Source organism: Syngnathoides biaculeatus, chromosome 4, assembly GCF_019802595.1.
Source record: "Syngnathoides biaculeatus isolate LvHL_M chromosome 4, ASM1980259v1, whole genome shotgun sequence".
Classification (NCBI taxonomy): domain Eukaryota; kingdom Metazoa; phylum Chordata; class Actinopteri; order Syngnathiformes; family Syngnathidae; genus Syngnathoides; species Syngnathoides biaculeatus.
In genome coordinates, this window is record NC_084643.1 from 22,420,027 (window position 1) to 22,440,528 (window position 20,502).

Genomic DNA, 20,502 nt, shown 5'->3' on the forward strand with positions numbered 1-20,502 from the left:
GACACACATACAACATATGGCTGGTTTGTCTAATTTAATTCTCCTTTAAAATCTACAACAATAAAACGCTCTGGGGGAAAAAAAAAAGTCCAGCTGAACAAGGAACACTTGTCATTACAGGTAATGGCTCTATGTACAGCTACACACTTGTCTGAGAGACAGCTTCAAAGAGCTTTTTTAACAGGTGGGAAACAAATGAGGGGAAAATCAACAAAAGCACAAGTGCAGCCCCTTGTGAGAGATCTAAAACGAAACCGCTTGGCACCCATCTCTACGGAGGGGAAAACAAAAAAGATTCACAAGCACACGCCTGTACAGCCACCAGCGCTTGATACATTCTCATGTACACACACAGCTGACACACAGCTTTGTTTTGGTTTTGTGTGTGGCATTGTTGTGTGGATGTCACGCAAACTAGTGTCTCTCCACATCAGTCACACTGATGTGTCATGAGGTGTGTGTCAGTGTGCCACTCAAGATGTTACACCCCTCAGTTAACACTAGTGTTTAAAATAATAGCAGTGCAATATGACCAACCTGATAAATCCACATTTTCAGTGCATTTATTTGATAGCGACATGTCAATCAAGTTACCAGTAGGTGCACTGGATTTTCAGAAAACCAACAAGACCCAGCATTCATGACACAGTACACACTCTTAAGGCTGGGCAGTTGGGAATTTTGTTGAAAAAGGGTGTGTTAAAAACAAAATAGTCTGCCATTGACTACAAACCCCAAACAATTTTGTACAAAAACATTTTGTTTGTAGGATTTACCAATCCTTTGAATCACTAATATTTGGCTGTACTTACTGGTAACTCCAGACAGTCTTTGATCATCCTTCAGCTGATCATTGGCTGGGCCTTTGCCATTCTGGTTATTCTCCAATCCATTTTGATGGTTGTCTTCTGTTTTCTGCCACAGGACTCTGGTTTTGCTCTTCCATCCATCCATCAGCTATTGCTTTTGCAAGTCAGGTCACGGAGGAAGTAGCTTCAGCAGGGATACCCAGATTTCCCTTTCCCCAGGCACTTCTTCCAGCTGATCCAGAGGCGTTCCCAAGCCAGCCGAGAGACATAGTCTCTCCAGCGTGTCCTGGGTCGTCCTCGGGGTCTCTTTCCAGTGGGACATGCCCGGAACACCTCACCAGGGAGGCGTCCAGGTGGCATCCGAATGAGATGCCCCAGCCACCTCATTTGGCTCCTCTCAATGTGGAGGAGTAGCGGCTCGACACTGAGCCCCTTCTGGATGAACGAGCTTCTCACTCTATCTCTAAGGGAGGGCCTGGACACCCTGCGGAAGAAACTCACTTCAGCCGCTTGTATCCGGGATCTTGTTGTTTCGATCATGACCCACAGCTCATGCCCATAGGTGAGGGTAAGAACGTATATTGACTGGTAAATTGAGAGCTTTGCCTTTTCACTGAGCTCTCTCTTTACCACAACGGACCGATACAAAGTCCCCATCACTCTGGAAGCTGCAACGATCCGTCTGTCGATCTCCCGGTCCATTCTTCACTCACTCGTGAACAAGACCCCAAGATACTTGAACTCTTCCACTTGAGGAAGGATCTCATCCCCGACCTAGAAGGGTACGCCCACCTTTTCCGACCGAGGACCTTAGTCTCGGATTTGGAGGTGCGGATTCTCATCTTAGCCACTTCACACTCTGCTGCGAATCGCTTGATGAAGCCAACAGAACCACATCATCTGCAAAGAGCAGAGATGCGATGCTGAGGCCACCAAACCGGACACTCTCAACGCCTTGGCTGCGCCTAGAAATTCTGTCCATAAAAGTTATAAACAAAATCGGTGACAAAGGGCAGCATTGGCAGAGTCCAACTCTCATAAGAAACGCGTCCAACTTATTACCAGCAATGTTTACCAAACTCCGACAGTGGTTGTACAGGGACCAAACAGCTCATATCAGGGGGTTTGGTACCCAATAATCCTGAAGAACCCCCCCCACAGGAATACCCAAGGGACACAATCGCATGCCTTCTCCAAGCCCACAAAACACATGTAGACTGGTTGGACGAACTCCCATGCACCCTCGAGGATCCTGCCAAGGGTGTAGAGCTGGTCCACTGTTCCACGGCCAGGATGAAAACCACATTGCTCCTCCTGAATCCGAGAGTTGACCTTACCAGGGAGGCAGAGGAGTGTGATCCCTCTATATTTGGAACACACCCTCTGGTCACCCTTCTTGGAAAGGGGGACCACCAACGCAGTCTGCCAATCCAGAGGCTCTGTCCCCATGTCCGCGCGATGTTGCAGAGGCATGTCAACCAGGACAGCCCCACAACATCCAGAGCTTTTAGGAACTCCGGGCGAATCTCATCCTCTGCCCTGCCACCAAGGAGGTTTTTAACCACCTCTGTGACCTCAACCCCAGAGATAGCAGAGCCCACTTTAGAGCACCCAGCTTCCTTGTGGGAAGGCGTGTTGGTGGAATTGAGGAGGTCTTTGAAGTATTCTCCCCACCGACTCACAACATCCCAAGTTGAGGTCAGCAACGCCCTGTCCCACTATACAGTGTTGAGGGTGAACTGCTTCGCCCTCCTGAGACACCGGACGGTGGACCAGAATTTCCTCGAAGCCATCCTGAAGTTGTTCTACATGGCCACACCAAACTCCTCCCACACCAGGGTTTTTGCCTCAGCAACCACTTAAGCCGTATTCCGCTTGGCCTGCCGGTACCTATCAGCTGCCTCGGGACTCCAACAGGCCAGAAATGCTCAATAGGACTCCTTTTTCAGCTTGACAGCATCCCTCACTGTTGGTGTGCACCAACATGTTCGTGGGTTGCTGCCGACAACCTTTTTTGTCAGGCTCAGTTTTGCTCTTCATTTTAAGGTATTAGAGATCATTTTTTGGACCTCTTTATAAGGTTTCCCCTCTCCAATCAAACTTTTGATCAAAGTACTCTATTCTTCTGAACAATGTGATGACGGCTTTCAAGGAGAAATGCATGTTCAACTGGTGCCGGCTTCATTCTTAAATAGGGGCTACCTGATTCACACGTGTTTTTTCACAAAATTGATGACCTCCCTGATTGAATGCCACACTTTTTTCGAACACACCCCTTTTGATAAGTTGCCCAATTGCACAACTTTAAGAGTGTGTATGTCATGAATGCTAAGTCTTGGTGGTTGGTAACTAATTTGACATGTAGCAGTAGAAAAATATACTGAAAACATGGCTTAATATGGTTAGTCACACCGGACTGCTATTATTTTGAACACTAGTGTGTAATGGTGAGCTGTGTCCAATAGAAAAAACTTCATAACGGATGAGTACCGCTGGTCTAGTTAGATTGAACCTGAACGGATCTACTTGTAATGCAGTGAACATTTGAATGAATAGAAAAGCATCGGTTTCAGCTATGAAGGAACACAATCAACTCGGCACTCTTGAGCATCAGCTACGTTTACAAACAGCAGAAATATCAAAAGAAAGAAAACATTTGTTTTCTGACAGTCCTTTGTTTTGTTCATCCTGCAGGAAGAAAAGCTGCTGACAGAATAAAATGCGAGTCAATTGTGATTACTAACAACACCAAGGCGCAGTTGAGAAAAGGGAACCCTGAAAGCCAGAATCTCTGAGCAACTATACACAAGTGTGACAGTGTTTTATGTATGAGTGTCTTGTAAGGAGAGGTAGGGGAGTGTTTGTAGGTCAAGGGAGGAAAGGTGTGTGCGTGTGTGTGTGTGTGTGGCGGGGGGCTTTGAGTTTGGATTGATGGTGCTTGTTTTGGACCGCTATTCTGTGTGCGTGTGCATAGACTTGTCACTCCACCACCATAAGCGTGTCCAAACCACTGATTATCACGTGGCAGCTGAATTGTCAGAATCCAAAACACTCCTTCAATGAAATAAATATCACCTCATTTCAAAAGCAGGGAAAACCCAATTAAAAACTACAGCATCCAAACAGGATGCCCTGCGCTTCTATAATTTATGTATAAAAAAAAAAAAAAAAAACTTGTCTTCCATGTGTTGTAAAATATAGGTATATTTCTGGAATCAACATAAAAGCTAAAAAAAAAAAAAACTTTTTGGTGACTAATTTAGCAAGACACTAGTCTGAGTTTCTATACATTTTGTACTTAAATGCTATAGCTGTATCTTAATATATTATTGTATTCTTCTATTTTACAAAATATTGACCGTGCACACGAGGAGGTTATTGAATGGCTGATGGGCAGTGAGGACCATTCTGTGAGCTCAGAGTCAAGAGTACAAGAATTAAAATGGTGTCTTCAGCTTGTCCATTCGAAGGTGCGTAAACAAATGCGAGACAAGTTGGAGGGCAGGAAGCGAGGGGGCTAATAGAAGAGACATCCAACACGAGATCAAAACTGGGGCAGCGAAGCGTTTTGATTTTGAAATGGCAGTAGAAATGATATATGATCCCCATCAATGTGTCCTCTGTGTTAATCTTGATTCCAATTGGATGACAGAACCTTTTCAATCCATTTCCAATACAACAATTGTGGACTGTGTTCCACTTGGGGAGAAGCTCTTCTGAAACATTTCCCCGTCACATTTGTTCCTGTAAGCAAAACAAAAAGTCCAAGCTGGGCCCAGGGGAGCAGGGTGGGGTGGGGGGTAATGATTTAAGTGGACTGAAGCCCCTTGAGTCGGGAACATGCAGCAAGACTCCTGCTTCATCCTACTGCCTGTTGGTCTAAGACACTAGGAAGTCAATACTCGCTCCTCAGTGCACAGCCCTCTCGCAAGCGCCACCGAGTGGCCAATAAGGGACTTCCTTCAATTCACCCCATAAGAGCGCCACGCAAACGTGCCACGGTATAGACACAATGTAGTCCACGTCTACAGCACCAACACACACACATACAGTCGATGGGACATCCTGTGGAGTTCTTGTGATTGTTGTGTGCCCCCCGTTCCGACCGGCTTCTGTCTCGCCAAGGCTCAGTTGGAGCTGGCTGTGATGGGTTTGTCCAGGGGTGATGGGCCAAGCCGGAGGCTGCCGTAGCAGCTCTTACACACGCGGCTGGGTTCAAACAGCTGCTGGCTCGGCACCGGGATCTTCTGGTCGCAGCAGCTGGCGCAGAAGACATTACCGCAGTTCCTGCGGGGAGAAACACCAAAGGTCACCGATGGATTCTCTACATATAAAAACATTATACGCTTTTCGTATCGGACACAAGACTGATCCAGTGTGAGCAGTTCTAATGAACACAGATATTTAAACTTAGACCAATCCGCTACTCGCATAATATCACAAAATCCAATACAACTGTTATCTCAAATATTACAGCCTTATTCACCATTTTTACACTACCGGACTACAATCTCAGAGCTGTCAAATGTAAACAGAATGTCGTATATCACTGATCGTTGAAGCGTTATGGATGCAATGCTAACTTTCAAGTGTTAGGGAGGAACGGGGGGTTGGGGGGATGATTTCATCGGAAATTATCAGCGATGATGACGACAACACTTCGTTTTCGTTGTGGAGTTGGCCTCAGTCATACTGGTATATATATATATATATATATATATATATATATGAAGAGTTTGTTTTCAAAATGAGACAGGCGTTTTTTTTCAGATTTACGAAACTCGCGCCAAAATTATCCATTCCGAGCTGGATAATTTTGGCGCGAGTTTCGTAAATCTGAAAAAAATGGCTATGTCTCGTTTTGAAAACAAACTCTTCATATATATATATATGGCATATAGGTGTCTAGCAAGGGTGGTTATATAGTGGTACCTTGAGATACAAGTTTATTTTGTTCCCTGAAAGTGCTCTTATTAAAATACAACTCAAAGCATATATCCCCATTGAAATTAATGCAAAAACAATTAATCCGTTCCAGTTATAAAAAAAAAAAAACGTTTTTGGAAAATAAACAAGTAGCGCTAAATTCTAAAATACAAAAATGTCATAAAAACATAATAGAATGGCAAACGTATCACACGCATACACATGCTAAGGATTCCTTTGCATGCCTCTAGCTTTAAATATGGCGACTCTCTCAACCCTCACATACATTATACAGTCGCTCGGTGCGTGCTATTTTTATTACGCCCACTGGCTGCCAAGTTGCGGAGGTGAAAGTTGCCATTGAGTCCGGCATCAATATATTGTAAGTCATTGATATTGGTAGCGAATCAGATAAAACTTCTTAGGAGACTTCTTACAAAAGTGTCATAAAGGGAGGATGAGAGATACTAATTTCCAAGCCATCGTTATAATAAGTCTACTCCCATGACATCAAAATAAGTGATCTGTTGAAACAATCCACTTGTTACACCGGTCTGGCTGGAAACAAGTAGCAAACCTTAACAACCAAATAACAGGCCTATTCACCCGTGTTTGGAGAGATAAATTTAAATAATGCACATCCTCAAATGTCTCATAGCTGTTGATTTAGTACAACAAATTATTTCAGAACATGGGCAGATTAAACACATTGATAAAGATTTGTAATACAAGAAACCTTTTCTTTAATTGCACAAAGGAGGGACTGGCATTGTTCCAGCAAGACTTGTGGTTATAGGAAATATAAATATGTAATATAAATAGCATGTAAAGAAGACAATTACATTTCTTCTTAAATGCACTTCTTGGATGACTGCAAGTACATTGTACTAAACATAACCAAAACTACCATCCATAAATAAACTATTCAATTCTGTCCATCAGCAGGTACTTGTTTGCAAACTAGAATTTTTTTTTTTTTTTTTTTTTTTTTTTTAGAATTTTCATTTTGATGTTTGAGATCCCAATCAGCTTTAATACAGTAGTTTTTTTTTTGTTACCAGAGTTGAAAGAATTGCTAAAGGTGAATTAATCCAAAGAGACACATTTTGATGATGGAACGTCAACTTTCATACTGATCCTTCAATTTAGGCTGCAACTGCATCCACCACTAAGGTTGATGTAATACATATATTAAAATGACAAATATTGAAGCCATAACTTGGAAGTGAAGTTAAAAAAAAAAAAAAAAAAAAAAAATCACAATAACCACAAATGCACTTTAAGCTGTTTATTGAATAGGATGAATAGAAAAGAAAAACAAGGGGCATGTAGATGCTAACGCTCACAAACCTGACTCCTGGCTATTCAGGCCACACCCCCTAAAGCTGCACCAATGTTCGAATGTCATAGAGTGTGATTTTTGGCTTAAATACACTTTACGAAAATAATTTACTTATTGACACTATATTTATTAAAGTTGTAACGATTCCTTTCAGCAACAATTCAATTCCCATCTCAATTCGTTGTTTACCATTAAATTCAAGAACGATATTGGTTCAAAGAGACAGGCAGGAGAGTACTTGGTGTGTCTTCTGGAAGGAAAGGGGAGAAGGAGACGTGGTGGTGGAACCCCAAAATACAGGAGGTCACACAAGGAAAGAGATTAGCAAAGAAGTGGTACAGTGAAAGGACTGAGGAGAGGCGAAAGGAATACATCGAAATGCGACGTAGGGCAAAGGTAGGGGTGGCTAAGGCTAAACGAGAGGCATATGACGACATGTACACCAGGTTGGACACGAAAGAAGGAGAAAAGGATCTCTACAGGTTGGCCAGACAGAGGGATAGAGATGGGAAGGATGTGCAGAAGGTTAGGGTGATTAAGGATAGAGATGGAAATGTGTTTACTAGTGCCAGTAGTATGCTAAATAGATGGAAAGAATACTTTGAGAAGCTGATGAATGAAGAAAATGAGAGAGAAGGAAGAGTAGAAGAGGCAAGTGTGAAGGACCAGGAAGTGGCAATGATTAGCAAGGGGGAAGTTTGAAAGGCACAACAGAGGATGAAAAATGGAAAGGCAGTTGGTCCTGATGACATACCGGTAGAGGTATGGAAGCAATTTGGAGAGATGGCTGTGGAGTTTTTGACCAACTTATTCAACAGAATACTAGCGGGCGAAAAGACGCCTGAAGAATGGAGGAAAAGTGTTCTAGTTCCCATTTTTAAGAACAAAGGGGATGTTCAGAGCTGTGGGAACTATAGAGGAATAAAGTTGATGAGCCACACAATGAAGTTATGGGAAAGAGTAGTGGAGGCTAGACTCAGGTCAGAAGTCAATTTCTGTGAGCAAGAGTATCGTGTCATGCCTAGAAAAAGTACCACAGATGCATTATTTGCCTTGTGGGTGCCAAGTGAAAAGTAACCCAGGACAGGGCAGCAGAACAGTGGTGAGGTGTGCCGTAGGCGTAACAGAAGAATTTAAGGTGAAGGTGGGATTGCATCAGGGATCAGCTCTGAGCCCCTTCCTGTTCGTTGTGGTAATGGATAGGCTGACAGATGAGGTTAGACTGGAATCCCCATGGACCATGATGATCGCAGATGATATATTAGAAAGTTGGAGGCATGCACTGGAAATGAGAGGAATGAAGATTAGCCCAAGTAAAACTGAATATATGTTCGTGAATGAGAGGGGTGGAGGGGGAAGACTGAGGCTACAGTGAGAAGAGATAGCGAGGGTGGACGACTTCACAAATACTTGGGATCAACATCCACAGCAACGGTGAGTGTGGTAAGGAAGTGAAGAAATGGGTCCAAGCAGGTTGGAACAGCTGGTGGAAGGTTTCTGGTGGGTTATGTGACAGAAGAGTCTCCGCTAGGATGAAGGGCAAAGTTTATAAAACAGTGGTGAGGCCGGCCATGATGTACGGATTAGAGACGGTGGCAATGAAGAGACAACATGAAGCAGAACTGGAGGTGGCAGAAATGAAGATGTCGAGGTTCTCGCTCAGAGTGAGCAGTTTCGATAAGATTAGAAATGAACTAATTCGAGGGACAGCCAAATTTGAATGTTATGGAGACAAGTTTTGAGAGTGCAGACTTCAATGGTTTGGACATGTCTAGACGCGAGAGAGTGAGTATATTGGTAGAAGGGTGCTGAGGTTCGAGCTGCCAGGCAAACGAGCGAGAGGAAGACTAAAGAAAAGGTTAATGGATGTTGTGAGGGAAGACATGAGGACAGTGGATGTTAGAGAGGAAGATGCAAGAGATAGGCTTAGTTGGAAAAAGATGGCACGGTGTGGCGACCCCTAACGGGACAAGCCGAAAGGAAAAGAAGAAGAAGATTGGTTCATTAAGAATGATACCATCAAAAACAATTCAGTGCCTTTTTAGCCCCAAATTCATAATTCAAAATGATGATGAACCTCAAGCTCCAATGAGGGATTCACCCCTTGAGGACGAGGCTTTTTGTCAAGCAAAGGTTGGTTTGAAAGATTTCAAAAGCGTGCAACAATATGGAACAAGCAGTTGTGTTTAGCAATTGCGTTGACGGGGTTGTGTCCTTGTAAAGGGTGTTGGATTAAACGGATAAATTGTACATAAAGTTACCTCATATTTGCTCTTGTTTTGCTGTGAATGCCCTTTTCCTATGCTTAATATACTTACATTGACTCACGCTTTCTTTGTTTGCTTACAGTTGCTTTATTTATAAAGTTTGCTGTGTTTGTTAAGTTTCAGACTGCCCTAAGGAAATAAAAAGAGGATTCGTAGAGATATAGCCAAAATGGGAAGGAGATAGTGAAAGAGACATCCCGCATTCTCCACGCAAGCAAAATTTCCTCTTGTCGAGGAGGGGGTGCCACGGCGCCATGCTGGAAGTGATGTCACAACAATGCAGCGCGGGGATCCAGTGCTACAGAAGACATCTCACGTTTGCTATGGTTTTAACTTTCTGTACTGCAATAAAACGTTATTTTATTACTGTTTAACTAGACACTTGTAGTGTAGTAATTTTTGTCTTAAGTAGGCAAAGTATAAATGCTGTACTGTTGATTAAACATTCTGGTACCGACAAAGTAGCTCCAGCAGACATCTCCAAGCGATGAATGGTAACCATACAGTAATATACAGTGTTTTATAATTTATATTATAAATTTATAAGACCGTATATATTTATAAGGTTTTATAGTTCAATTTTTAAAGTTCAATTTTGGTTTCATCTGACCACAAAACCTTCTCCCATGACTCCTCTGTATCATCCAAATGCTCAGTGGCAAACTAAAGAAGGGCCTTGGCATGTGCAGGTTTCAGTAGGGGAACCTTCCGTGCCATGCATGATTTCAAACAAAGATGTCTTAGTGTATTACCACCAGTCACCTTGGAAACAGTGGTCCTAGCTCATTTCAGGTCATCGACCAAGTCCTGTTGTGTAGTCCCGGACTGATTCCTCACCTTTCTAAGGATCATTGAGACCCCACGAGGTGATATCTTCCATGGGGCTCCACTCTGATTTAGATTGACCTTCATGTTTAGCTTCTTCCATTTTCAAATAATTGCTCCAACAGTGGACCTTTTTTCACCAAGGTGCTTGGCAATTTCTCAGTAGGCCTTTCCAGGCGTGTGGAGTTGCATAATTTTGTCTCTGGTGTCTTTGAACAGCTCTTTGGTCTTGGCCATGTTACAAGTTTGAGTCTTACTGATTCTATGGGGTGGACAGGTGTCTTTATGCAGCTAACGACATCACACAGGTGCATCTGATTCAGGATAATACATGGAATGGAGGTGGACTTTTAAAGGCAGACGAACAGGTCTTTGAGGGTCAGAACTCTCGCTGATAGACAGGTGTTCACATACTTATTAGCAGCTGTATCACACAAATAAATTGAAAAAAATAAAAATAAAAAAATCATACATTGTAATTTCTGGATTTTTCCTTTTAGATTCTCTGTCTTGCAGAGGACATGCACCTACGATGAAAATTCCAGACCCCTCCATGATTTCTAAGTGGGAGACCTTGCAATGTAGCAGGGTGTTCAAATACTTATTTTCTTCACTGTACATGCCTCACAACTTTGCAGTTTTTCACTTTTCACAAGTGGTTCTGGGACCAATGAACCGTGAAAAATGAGGGATTACTGTAGAGCCAATATAAATCCGAATTTTTGACTTAGACTTGCATTTTATTATACCCTGCAGATATTCAACACACCTTGGGCCAGATTTAAACGAAAGCTGGAGTTCTGTGCTCACCATGGATTATCCATAACGAACACCATGTTGAAGCATAACGGTGTCCACGCGTGCACTTGGCAACAGGATACCCTAGTTCACCGTTCAATGATTTGACTTCGTGGTTGTGTCATCAGACGTACAGGCGCATGTCTTGGATACACTAATGAAGAGGGGAGCAGAGCAGTCAATTGATCACCACCTTGTGGTGATTTGGTGTCAAATGGTGGGGGAAGATTCCAGTCCTACCTGGCAGGCCCAAACATATTGTGAAGGTTTGCTGGGAACGTCTGGCAGAATCCTCTGTCAGAAGGAGTTTCAACTCCCACCTCCAGCAGAAGTTCACCCACGTCTCGGAGATGGTGGGGGACATTGAGTAAGAGTTAGACATGTTTCGTGCCTATATTGTTGAGGCGGCCAATTGGAGCTGTGGCCGTAAGGCAGTCTGTGCCTGACGTGGCAGCAATCCCCGAACCTATCGGTGGACACCAATGGTGAGGGATGCATTCAAGCTGAAGAAAGAGTCCTACCATGGCTTTTGGCCTGTGGGACTTCTGAGGGAGCTGATGGGTACCAGCTGACCAAGTAAAAGGCAACTATGGTGGTTACTGAGGCAAAAACCTGGCCATGGGAGTAGTTTGGTGAGGCTATGGAGAATGAGTTCCATACGTCTTTGAGGAAATTCTGGTCCACCATCCAGTGTCTCAGGAGGGGGAAGCAGTGCACCATCAATACGGTCTATGGCGGAGATGGGGCGCTGCTGACCTCGACTTGGGATATTGTGAATTGGTGGGGATAATATTTTGAAGACCTCCTCAATAACACTGACATGCCCGCCCATGAGAAAGCAGTACCTGAAGTCTTTGAGTGGGGCTCTCCTATCTCTGGGATCGAGGTCAGCTCAAAAGCTCCTTGGTGGCAAGGACGCAGGGGTGAGATTCACTCAGAATTCCTAAAGGCTTCGTTCTAGGGCTATCCTGGTTGACGTGTCTGCAATATCGCATGGACATCAGGGACAATGCCTTTGGATTGGCAGACTTGGCTGGCGGTCCCCCTAAGAGTGTGTTCCAACTACAGGGGGATCACAGTCCTCAGCCTCCCTGGTAAGGTCTATTCAGGGGTGCTAAAGAGAAGAGTCCGTCAGGAAGTGTAACCTCTGATTCAAGAGAGGGATTGTGGTTTTTGTCCAGGCCGTGGAAGAATGGACCAGCTCTTCACCATCAGTGTGCATGGAAGTTCGCTCAAAAAGTCCATGTGTATTTTGTGGACTTGGAGAAGGCGTTCAACCACGTCCCTTGGGGAGTCCTGTTGGGGATGCTTCGGGAGTATGGGGCACCAAACCCCTGATACGGGTTGTTCGGCCTTTTTTTTCCCTCCAAAATACATCATCAAACCTGTAATATAATACTCTAATAAATCATGCCAGCAATTTTGAACCCTTGGTCTGCCATGCATTCTGGGTGCATTTCTCGGTGCATTTATTTGTCCAGAGATCCTAGCAAGACTTTAAAAACTACATATTCTACTTCTAACACTCATTGATGCCATTTTGTATACTACTGTACAGAAGCTGGTAAAATCCCCATCGTCAAATCAACATGCTGGGGTCTCAATGGAAGCCCATGCTCACAGTGGGCCTCGTGACTACTCTGTTCACCCTCAGCTTGAGATAAAATACTCTATTTCTCTCGTGATCATGTTATAGCTGAATAGCAAGAAAATGGGGCAACATGCGGCAAGGCTGTTAGCAATGAGGGCGGTGGATGCGGTGGCAGTCCTCAGCCAATCACAGCTCACAGATAGGACAACTGCTCACGCTCACAGCCAATGAATGAAAAGACATTTTCCCAGCAGCACTCACACACAAGTCAATTTTATAAATGAAGTGGGATTTGGATTTCTGTTCAGAACTACACACAAAAACACACAAAAGAGCAAATGGATGGAGTGAGGAGTGAAGGGAACAGGGTGAGGGATGGATTACAGTGAATCCCCGCTATATTATGGTTAATATTTTGGGCCCCCAATGTAGTGGCAACTTTTTAAGAGATTTTTGTTTTTTGGAGGCGGTGTTAAACATGACAGGGAAGTCTAAATTTAGAGTTCTGTGCCTTCAGTGTAATTCTGTGTGACAACATGTCAGACAGCTCTGAGCTCTACAGGATGTAGATGTAATTAAGAGAGGTACAACCGGAGAAGGTCCTCAAATAAGAGGCAATCGTTGTCACAGAGCAGAGAAAACATGTCTGAGAACTGTATAATTTGGTTGGTCCACATGTGTTAAGGTAGCAGTTTTTTGAACGTTTAGAATTTGTTAATATATGACATGGGTGAACATTTTGGTGTTTTATCCATTATCAGTATTATATTATTTATCCATTTTGAATACCGCTTATCATCATCAGGCCTATCCCAGCTGCCTCTAGCTGAGTCGGGGAGCAGCCTGAACTACTCCATAAAATGTATTTGCACGGCCTCCTGATCTCTGTGTTTTTGTGCATCACATCAAGATTTCATATCAAACCAATTTTAATATCACTCCGACCCACCCCAAGGAAATACAAAATGCAGTTTTCAAATAATTACATTTATTGAAGTACACGTAAAAAAAAACCAAACCTTTCTGACCCTCTGAAAAATTAATTGCCCCCCTGAACCTAATAACACCCTCGGCAGCAACAACTGAAATCAAGCGTTTGGGATGATTGGTTATGAGTCTTCCACATCACTCTTCTTTGCAGAATTGTTTCAACTTCACCATATTGGAGGGTTGCCTACATATAATATTGGAACTGCCCATAAAAGGCCACACTTCAGCATCTCAGTTGGATTTAAATGCAGACATTGATTTGTCCACACCAAAACCTAAATTTTGTGTGGTTTTTTTTTTTTTTGAGCCATTCAGAGGTGGACTTGCTCAATTCATTGTTCCGTCAATCATGGCAGGATGTCCTGGTCCTGAGGCTGCAAAGCAGGATGTTGTTTGAGGTTCTTTTGTGACCTCCTGAAAGAGTCATCGGACTCTTGGAGTAAATTTTAGTTGGTCGTCCACTTCTTGGAAGGTTTGCCACTCTTCCCAGTTTTCTCCATTTTTGGATAATGGCCCTGACAGTAGTTCGCTAGAGCCCCAAAGCCTTGGGAATGGCGTCGTAATATTTTCCAGAATGAAGGTTTTCAATTAATTTCCCCCCCCCCCTTGTTTCTTCTTGAATTTCTTTGGATCGTGGCATGAAGCATTGGTTCTTAAAATCTTGTAGCCTAGTTCACGTTCGCTGACAGATTCTATTTAAGTGACTTCTTGATTCAACAAATATCTCCGTGATTAAGTTTGGGTGTGGTTTGTGAAAATGAACTCACCTTTCCCAAATTTAGATTAGTCACAGTGACTTTGTGATTTAACAGGGGGGTCAATTACCTTTTCACAGAGGGTCAGAAAGCTTTGTACTTTTATTTTGTGCATTAATAAATTGAATTGTCATTTAAAAAAAACTGCATTTTGTATTTCCTTGTATTGTCTTTGAGAAATAGAATTGGTGTGAAACCTTTGTGTGTGATAGATTTGCAAAAAAAGTCTGAAATCAGGAAGTGGGGGGGAGAATAGTTTTTCACAGCACTGTATAAACAACCAACCATCTGGACTCACATGCACACCTGTGGGCAATTTACAGTCTTTACTTTGAATATTTTTGGAACGTGGGAGGAAACGAGGCTATATGGAGAAAACCTCAGCAGCCACAGGGAGAACATAAACTCAACACAGGTGAGGCTGGATTTAAATCGAGGTCCTCAGAACTGTGAGGCAAACGTGATACGCAGTTGATATAATAGACATTTAAGTCTCCTTTGTCTACAGTTTTATAGTAAACCTCAATCGGAAGTGACAGGTTGAAGTAAGCACTTTACCTTTTTGGAGAAAAGATAGTTAATGACCATACTTTCAAATGCACAAGACTTACTACTGTAATTTCATTGTCAAAATTCAACTGTGGTCATCATACATAACGTAGGTAAAGGAGTACCTATACATATGACAGATATGAGTGCATACAGTTGGTTGAACGGTATACCAGAATTTTTATTTTAACTTTGGAGGCGTGTATTATACATGAAAATTTACGCTATACAGTGGTATCTCAACTTACAAACATCTCTAGTAACAATAAATTAAAGTTACGAAATGCCTCTTCAGAAAAATATTGTCTCTCGTTACAAAGAAAAATTAAGGATAAGAAAGGCAAAAATAGGTGGTGCTATTCGCAGCCCCCAAATTGCTGCTTTTCCACTGGTCATTGCCATAGCATCTTTCTGGCATCCCATTGGCTAGAAGGGACGTCAATCTTTACCCATGATGCTTTCTGTTTCCCTCTGACACTCAAGTGTCACTGAATCAGACACACGCGCTTTCACACACTTTGTCACAGGTATAACCTTTTATGAGTTCTTCGTATGCGTTTTTTTTTCATGTTTAGTTTAGTTTTTTTCTCCTAATCATGGGCCCCAAGAAACTAGAGGAATTAAGTTGCATGCATGCGACATTTGTACATAATGTTTTCTGTCAGGTGTCAAACGTTTGCCTCTTTCTCCGTCCCCCATGATGCCTTTTGCTTGTCACTCGCCCTTCTCTTCGCATAGTCGCCCAATGCCAAGGGAAAATGAAAATAATTTGTACTATTTTTTTACATTATGTACTTTGAATGCAATTTTTGGGGGGGGCGGGGTGCTTGGAACAGATTACGCTATTTACACGTAAATAGCAATACTTACTAAGTACTTGACAGTACTTACGAAAAATTCATGTTACGAAAGGACTTGCGGAACAAATTAATTTTGTAAGTAGAGGTTCCACTGTATTACTACGACTACTAGTAGTACAAAAATTGACCGGTTTTAAAAGTGTGGTTTAAGAACTAAAGATGTATAAATATATTTCAGTGTGTTAAAAACGTGTTGATGGGATAAAAAACTTTTTGGTAGGGTCTTTATATTGCAGGTGGGTGTGGACTGTATTCTTGTAATGGGGGTTCACTGTAGAAGGAAAGGTGCAGCATGGCCAGGACAAGGTGGAGTGGAGTGTGTGGTGGGCAAGTGTGCAGGCGAGGGGAACAGAGGTGCCGGATCTCACCAGACCTCCTGGACAGGCTCCCTGACACTGTAGAGGAGAGGGGCAGACAATAGAGAACAGCTGCCTGAACAGGGAGGACAACATGACACACTACAAGTACAACTTGACTCACATCGCCTGTCACAGTCATTCTAAGACAATATGGAAAGTTTTGGAACATAAAATTATTTTGAACTGGTGTCACAAAATAGTCTGTGCAGCACAGTGCGTATATTTTCTACTTTGTCCCGAATTCTTTACATGGTCTTAATGCTGACTAAAAGCTCACTAACTGCGGCTGAGTAAGTGCAGAACACAGTGAAAGAAGGGGAGGTCACCACTGAAGGACCATTGCACTGAAGCTGATGTTCACCCGCCAACTAACCTCCAAAAAGAATAAGTATTACCTTCATCTTTCTAAAGGTCACACACCATCCTCAGAGGAAGATGTTCCAGTATTCAAATGTGACCATTTAAAGTCACACTTTGCTGCAAAATGTCCAGCTGATTGAGGAGTTTTCAATAATTGTGTTGGTCCCGTAGACCTGATTTCACTACAGGGAACCAACCACAAGGGAATTTTTTTTTTATCAAACCCTTTAAAGTACAAATGATTACCAAAAATAATTCATGGTAAAAATTAGGACGCAAGACTTAATAACTCTTCATCCATAATTGTTTTGAGAAAATATGGACAGTACACCACCCTAACCCCCCAACATAACCTTTTTTCTGAGCTGAGCAGCAGTTTTAAATACACATTCTAATGGAATTTAATTAAAATGTGAACTATAAAATTAAAAAAAAAAATCTAAATTAAAAGCCTACCAAATGATTTGGGGATTTTTTTTTTCTTCCCTTTTTCCAATACCAGCTAAGCTGTTGTTTTTGTGCATTCATGCTGAAGAGCATCATGGCAGCCTCAAGACTCGCCGGCTAGTTCTTCAGGCAGACGGGGGGGGGGGGGGGGGGCCGACGCGGAGCCCTCTTCAGTTCTGTGCCGCCACCTACTTGCCTGGCTACCTACCCCGCCACCATCATCTCTGCGAGGTAGCACGGTGGTAAATTGCCTCACAGTTGTTAGGAACAGGGCTCAAATCCCAACCTCGACTGTATGGAGTTTGCATGCTCACCCTGTGCCTGTATGTGTTTTCCCCTGGTACTCTGGTTTCCTCCCACACCCCAAAACCCTAACCCTCCAAGCGCGCCCATGACTCAAGTGAGGATATGAGATACAGAAAATAGATGGATGAATGATGAAGAGCCCCACCTACAAGAGGCATGAAATATTTTCCCATATACACAAAAATTCATTTTGAATGCCTAGTTTTACAACTATAGCAAGAGTTAGCTATACGATATTGTGACAATAAAAAAACATTGTGCTCTAACAATAATTACCAAAGTCCGAAATATCTGCTACCGCACTTGCAAAACAGACGTCAAATGAGGTCCTAGACTTCCTCAATTTCCATGTCTAAAATACGCAATGCCATGTTTTCTGAGTTTACAGTAGGTAAAACCTTATTCTGAGCGATCACCAATTCTCAAAATAAAGATTGTTTACTTCTTGTTACTTGAAAAAAAGCATAGATTGATAACAGATATGAAAACTGTGAAAAGGCAGACTAAAGGAAAGGCGATCGCTGATTGGTGAAGAGCTGACAAATGTTACGAAGAGTCTGTATTTCGTTGTCAAAATCACTGAACACTGACTTGTAAATGAATGTAATAAGTATGAATTTCTGAAATGAATTCAATGAAACAAACATTTTATTTACCAAGGGCTTTCCCCCAATTTCTCTGCTTTCCAGGTATGACTATCAGTGTTTGATGGATGCGATTTTTGGCTATCAAGCCTCGGGGGTAAAAGCTCTCTTTGGGTCCAGTGTGAGTGCATTATAAGTCCCCAATCCTCGCCTCCATGGCACATGGTGATCTATATAGCGATGTGAAATAATACAGAAGCTGTGCTGGGAAATTTATTTTTCTACACTAACTAGTTCAAAGTTCAGTACATAATTTCAAAACCGAACTACTTCAATTCATAATTCATAATCTATCAAAAGTTCACCGGTCCAAAAAACGTAATAGTTCATAGTTCTTTTATTTATTGTAATTTCCAGCCTAGGCGGCATGGTGAGGCAGTTCGAAAGCGTTGGGCTCACAGTTCTGAGGTCACAAGTTCTATCCCAGACCCGCCAAACACCCACAAGTGTTTTAACAAAACCATTCTGATACAAATAATAATTTTCTGAATAACCCATTTATACAACTATGTAAGGTATTACAAAAGAAGACATTGACTCCTATTTATACAGTGTCTGTGAACACAACTCTCGCAATCATGCAAGTTGAAGAGCGAAATAAGATATGTAGCAGTTGCACATTCTTTCGATGTCCTAACAAGGCCTTCTGATGGTCAGTTTTATTTTACAGTTGATTCACTGTCTATTCAGTATTCTATTCCAACATCCCAGTAGACCCTTCAATGTGACTAAAGCACACACGTACATTGTGATGATGATGCTCAAACAAAACGCACAACAGTGAGTTCTTATAAGGGGAAAAACATTTTCTGTCAATTGACTGTCTATTGTCCATCATTCTTTTGTTCATTTGTTCCGTTTTTCGTACTCAACATGCATGTTGAACTCGGGCGGCACCAAATACTGGAGACAAATGCTACATACTTGCCCAATAAATCAGATTCTAATTAAGCAAAATTAAGCAAAAAATCTATCCATACATATCATTACTTGTTCATAAGGTCAAAATGTGCATTTATATATGGAGTAAAGTGCTTTAAAAATTTATTGTAGAAAAACATAATAGACATTGATTGAGTACTCGGTGGAAATTTTAGTCAAATGATTGGCCAAAACACCATTTTGAAAAATTGCGACACAATCGCAGCATTTTGAAATATTAAATGCTAGCTATAGAAAAGTGTTTTAATACTTAGAACACCTGATATGTCAACTCCTTGTAGGAGTTGCAATAGCTTAGTTAGCTACAAAACAACGCTGGATGGATGCAAACAAAGTGACGTTCCCCTTGGTTGGTTAAGATACTGAGTAAATAACTATTTCCCTGCATCTTTGGAATAATTATGAATTTTATTGTGAACATGACTGAAGAGTCCACCCTTATATATATATATATATATATATATATATATATATATATATATATATATATATATATACACACACACACACACACACACACACACACACACCACACACACACATAAGATGCATACATTATAGAACATCTCTTTCTTATTGAGTTGTGTAAAATGCTGACATTCACAAAAACACAACAAAAGTAAATAATTAAAAAAAAAAAAAAAACTATGCATGAAAATTGACAGTAACCAACTTCGAAATGGTTACCAAAAGCTGCTTCATCTAAATCTAGAGTCAATATGCTTGTCTGTTGTTATTCCAGCACTGAGGCTGAACAGGATATCGTCAAGCTGAGAAGGACATCTGCAACGGCACGCTAATGGCATGAAAAAAAAAAAAGAACGAAGGTTGAAGTAGCTTTATCCTTCTCTCTGTTTACCTGCAGTGATGCTTCCTGGTGGCGAGCCAGAACCTGCTCTCGCAGCCGTAACACTGAGCAGCCAGATGATCAGGGTACCAGCGGGTGACCTAAAAAAAAAAAAAAAAAAAAAAAAGTACACTAAATTTCCATTTTATTGACATTTTCTTAGTTTTTTATCGCCTGTTCTATTTCACACTTTTGTTTTTTTCATGTATATTTGGTGCTACTTAAGTAAAGGTTTTGGTCAATCGCCAGGTGGTTGGCTGTGAGCCATAGACTAATTTGTTCAAGCTTGTCCAATTCCGTCACAGTCGGCCACGTTGCTCATTGTGTAGCTGACCTTAATGTAGCAGTTGTTTCAACGTTTATAACATCAGGGTTAATATAGTAAACGACAGCTAAAAAACATTTTGAATGGGACGAAGACTCAAACTAATCTGCAGCATAATTAGACGATTTTTAAGGACTACATGCGAGTAAGTATTGTTGTATGCTCTTATCTGCATGTGTTGCTCGTTTGCAATCAAGTATATGTCTAACAAATTTTCACCTACAAAGGGACGGTCTCGAAAGAATCCCCCACAATAAAAGGACTTACTGAAGTTGTAGAAGCACTGACACTGTGTGACGCGACTGAATAGTTCAGTCGTATTTGCTTGACTTGCTCGGTGGTTGGCTTGATGAATAGTATAGAAACATTGATTTAAAAGTCAAGTCACCAGTTGGAATGGACTCGACAGACTGTTGTAGACTATCATAGTGGTGAGGCTGACCTCTGTGTCCTGCTTGTCCACCTGCTCCCAGCTGGCTTCGCAGAAGAGCTCTGTGCTGCAGCGTGACAGACAGTTGGGGTCCACGTTGTATTCCGAACTGGTCATCAAGGTCTGTGAG

General features: G+C 42.0%; 1 protein-coding gene across 1 annotated transcript in view; it reads right to left on the reverse strand.

The window, feature by feature from the left end:
- Positions 1–14: 14 nt before the first annotated feature.
- The window catches only part of mtmr3 (myotubularin related protein 3), a 47,472-nt gene continuing 26,984 nt past the window's right edge, over positions 15–20,502 (reverse strand). Inside the window, 4 exon segments of the mRNA XM_061818559.1 lie at positions 15–5,096; positions 16,081–16,107; positions 19,630–19,718; positions 20,385–20,495. Of these exon segments, the coding sequence (XP_061674543.1) occupies positions 4,937–5,096; positions 16,081–16,107; positions 19,630–19,718; positions 20,385–20,495 (387 nt within the window). The 3' untranslated portion in view covers positions 15–4,936.